Consider the following 3,581-nt stretch of genomic DNA (forward strand, 5'->3'; position numbering starts at 1 on the left):
ATTTTTTCTTTTTTTTTCCTTTTTTTTTATTTCCCATTTTTCACTTTTTTTTACACCCCCGCACAAACGCACCGCACCGTGCAAACCGCGCAGTGGGCGGAAAACCCCGCGTTGCCAAAGGTGCGGAAAATTGCAAAACTGGAGGCAAAGATGTACCGCAAAAACAGTTACACGACGTGTATATTATCTTTGGCGAGCTATTTTCCCGTGGGTTGTGTTTTTAAATGCATTTGCGACTGCACACCGGTGTACAGTTTTGTAAAAAAGAGTGTTGTCGTTCTTTTGTCGAGCCATCATCTGTCACCCCCCCGTGGAAGCAGGCATTCGCATGTGTGTATCTGCATATGTGTATCCGCGTGCATGTGCGTATATATATACATATGCATGCACCCACACATGGCGCCCTCTTACACACACTAATTGTGAACCATGCGCAGGGTACTGCTACCCCCTCAGCTGATCGACACGCTGCAGAAATCACATCCGTGAAGGGTTTTCCTCCTCCCCATGTTGCGAAGTTCTCTATCGATTGGCGCCTTTTTCCGTGACGCAGTTTATTTTCCCAGTGGGTAGTTGTCACGGTGTACCATTTTTTTATGCTTCTCCCACCAAGCGCCAAGCACCACTCTACCGTGTGCGTGCAAGAAAGCCGTCCCACTTGAGCAACCGCGCAAGTGAATACCCCGCTGCTCATGCGAGCATACGTAAGTAGAAGATGGGTGGGGGACTAAAAATGGGCGCGCCGCGACTGTTGCGGCTGTTGCGGCTGTTGTGGCTTCTGCTTCTGTTGCTGCTTCTCCTGCTGCTGTCCACGCCGCTCCAACCGTTGCTCTCGCCAATCGTTGGCGTATCTGCAAAGGGGATCATTAGCGATCACGTGAAAGACGACTTCGTGCTAAAAACGTTAGCAATAGATAAAAAGAAGCTGGACCCTTCCTACTTCCAAAAATATGACAACATAAAATGGGAAGGGAAAATAATCGCCATAGGAGACATACACGGAGATATAGAAAGTCTGAAGCTAATTTTACGACATGCAAATTTGGTAAACGAAAATGACGAATGGATTGCAGAAAATGTATTGCTAGTTCAGGTGGGAGATGTACTAGATAGAGGAATTTATGGTCCATTAATTTATGACTATTTATTTAAGTTACAAAAGGAAGCACCTTTGAAAAAAAGCAAAGTCTTACTGATTATGGGAAATCACGAGCAACTAAACCTTTGTGGATATTTCGATTACGTAAATAAGAAAGAAGTAGAAAAATTTTTTAAAAATAATTACAACTACAGGTTATTCCATTTTGTGTACAGTAGGGGAGAGTACTACAATAAGTTAATTCGCTTACCAGCAATTGCTAAAGTGAATGATATTTTATTTGTCCACGCGGGGATAAGTAAAAAGATATCCTCACTTAGCTTAAATACCATACGGTTAAAGACGAGGCTGCAAGTTGAAAATATGTGCAGAGTGCTCAGTTATGATAAATCGATGAACTACGTAAGTCAAGAAGGAGTACTTTGGCATGACCACATTTCACGCACAGCTCCTTATGATGAGAAAGAAGCATGCTCAATTTTATCTCATGTTTTTAACAACTACAAGGCTAAGCATTTAGTCGTAGGACACACCAAACAAATGACACATGAAATTAGCTCCTACTGTAATGGTGGTTTATTTCTTATCGACACTGGGATGAGCCTTTTCATGAATAACGGACAGCCGTATCCAAACTACCTCGTCGTCCAAAATGGGACCTTCAATTCAGTTCACTTAAACGTTGAGGTAAATAAGAAGAGCAAAAGTTGCGGTTCGCTTGAGATAGAACTGCACAGCCCCAACAAGCAGAGCTTCTGCGTCCACGCGAGGGAAACGCGCTTGTCTCCCCAGAGCAGCGGCTGGCGCTTCTTTTAGGTGGTGCTTCCTTAAGGTGGGCTTCCTTTAGATGGCGCCCCATTGGGACGATTTTTTTTTTTTTGTGATAACTCGTCGGGGGGTGACCCCTCCTCCGCGTCGTTTTAAATTATAAAATGTTGCTTAAATCAAAATACAAAAAAAAAAAAAAAAGAAAAAATATATATAAGTGACCAAGGGCAATAGGCCCTGCAGCTGAAGGGCGCCTCCACCGGAGTGCAGTTCTCACCCACGTGGTGCTACCCATCGGGTGCTGCCAACATGACGATCCAGCACAGACCCGAACAGACCAGCAGAGATCAGCGCAGACCAGCGCAGACCAGCACAGACCAGCGCAGACGCGCACAAATCTACCGTAACATAAAAAAAAGGAAAATAAACGAGGCAATAGTAATGGCGAGGATAACTGTCCGCTTGGTACTGTAGTACCTGATATTTTTTATAATTTTTTGGATTTTGGGTAGCTGCTCATTTAAGAAGTTCATTTTTTTCATCTGCTGTGTGATGTTATAATTCTGTAACTTCAGCTTCCAACTAGTTTCCTGGCCAATAGAAATCATACTGTCTAGCTCACTGATCGAATGCTGCAAAGCAGTTCTCTCCTTGATAACGTGGTTTATTTCATTATGTTTGTACAGAACAGATGAGCAATCCTTCTGTGGATAAAAATTAATCCTGTTTTGTGCACATATTTTATCAAATATATTCTTAAGACTCTGTAACTGAATTTTAAATTTATCGAAAATGCTCAGATATCTGGAAATTTCCAAAAGGTACGTTTTATTTTGACTAAAATGATTTTTCATTACATCCAGCGTTTGTACTCCATTTTGGTACAAGCTTTCCAATTCGTTTATTTTTTTTTTATTGTTGGTAAAAAATTCTGGAGGGCAATCTGCGTGTGCACTCCTTTTCATCCTATCATTTTCGTAGCTATTTATATTATCCTTAAGTTCGCTAAGCGACTGCTCAAAATTTATTTGTATATTCCGAATGCTCTTTTTATATTCTCTATACTTTATCCCTTCGTTGTAATCACTGGTGTGGTCTTCGTCGCCCAGGACGCTGTACTTTTTCTTCATTTTGTTTGCTTCACGAGAGGGCCGGGCGTGCACGTCTGCGCTGTGTCGGTATAGCGTCTGCGCTGTGTCTGTATAACGTCTGCGCCGCGCCCGTGTAACGCCTACTTAACGTCTCCGTCACGGCTGCGCCACGCCTGCTTCACTTGAGCGACCGCTTCCACACAAGCGCTCACGGCTTCTCTCCCCTGCTCGCGTCCCCTTCTGCTGCCGCTGCAGGATCAACAGCCATGTCATCGTCGAACCGAACGTGACGAACTACAATTATTGCTACCATGGACTTGTCGCAAAATAGAGTAAGTCGTGGCAACACGCTAATCACGCGAAGCTAGACGTGTGTCCGCACGTGCCCTCTCCTCCCTTTCACATACTTTAAAGCAACCCCCGCGAGGATCACACCAGCTAAGAAAAAATTCGCGCAAAATGGAGCTTCCCTTTGCTTATTTTGTACAGTATAAAGTTAAAAGGGGAAAAAAAAAACACTTACCTCCATACTGCTACGCATTGCATATGCAAAAATAAAAGTTGCACAAATATAACCAGTGCCTGGTGAAAGAACGCCCTGCTCGAACGCACTTTTTTTTTTT

At 43.4% G+C, this 3,581-nt stretch overlaps 2 protein-coding genes across 2 annotated transcripts; one reads left to right on the forward strand and one right to left on the reverse strand.

Moving 5' to 3' along the window:
- Window positions 1-908: 908 nt before the first annotated feature.
- Window positions 909-1,913, forward strand: PCYB_124580 (phosphoesterase; the record flags this gene model as incomplete). Its single annotated transcript, XM_004223791.1, has 1 exon — window positions 909-1,913. A coding segment is annotated over one exon (1,002 nt), but the record flags the coding sequence as incomplete, so codon positions are not given.
- Window positions 1,914-2,024: 111 nt separating this feature from the next.
- PCYB_124590 (hypothetical protein) lies at window positions 2,025-2,997 on the reverse strand (the record flags this gene model as incomplete). The annotated part of the gene is made up of 2 exons (XM_004223792.1): window positions 2,025-2,037; window positions 2,345-2,997. The coding sequence occupies 2 exons, from the start codon at window positions 2,995-2,997 to the stop codon at window positions 2,025-2,027; spliced, it is 666 nt and encodes a 221-aa protein (XP_004223840.1).
- Between the last annotated feature and the right edge of the window lie 584 nt (window positions 2,998-3,581).

Source organism: Plasmodium cynomolgi, chromosome 12 (genome assembly GCF_000321355.1).
Source record: "Plasmodium cynomolgi strain B DNA, chromosome 12, whole genome shotgun sequence".
NCBI classification, from domain to species: Eukaryota; Apicomplexa; class Aconoidasida; order Haemosporida; family Plasmodiidae; genus Plasmodium; species Plasmodium cynomolgi.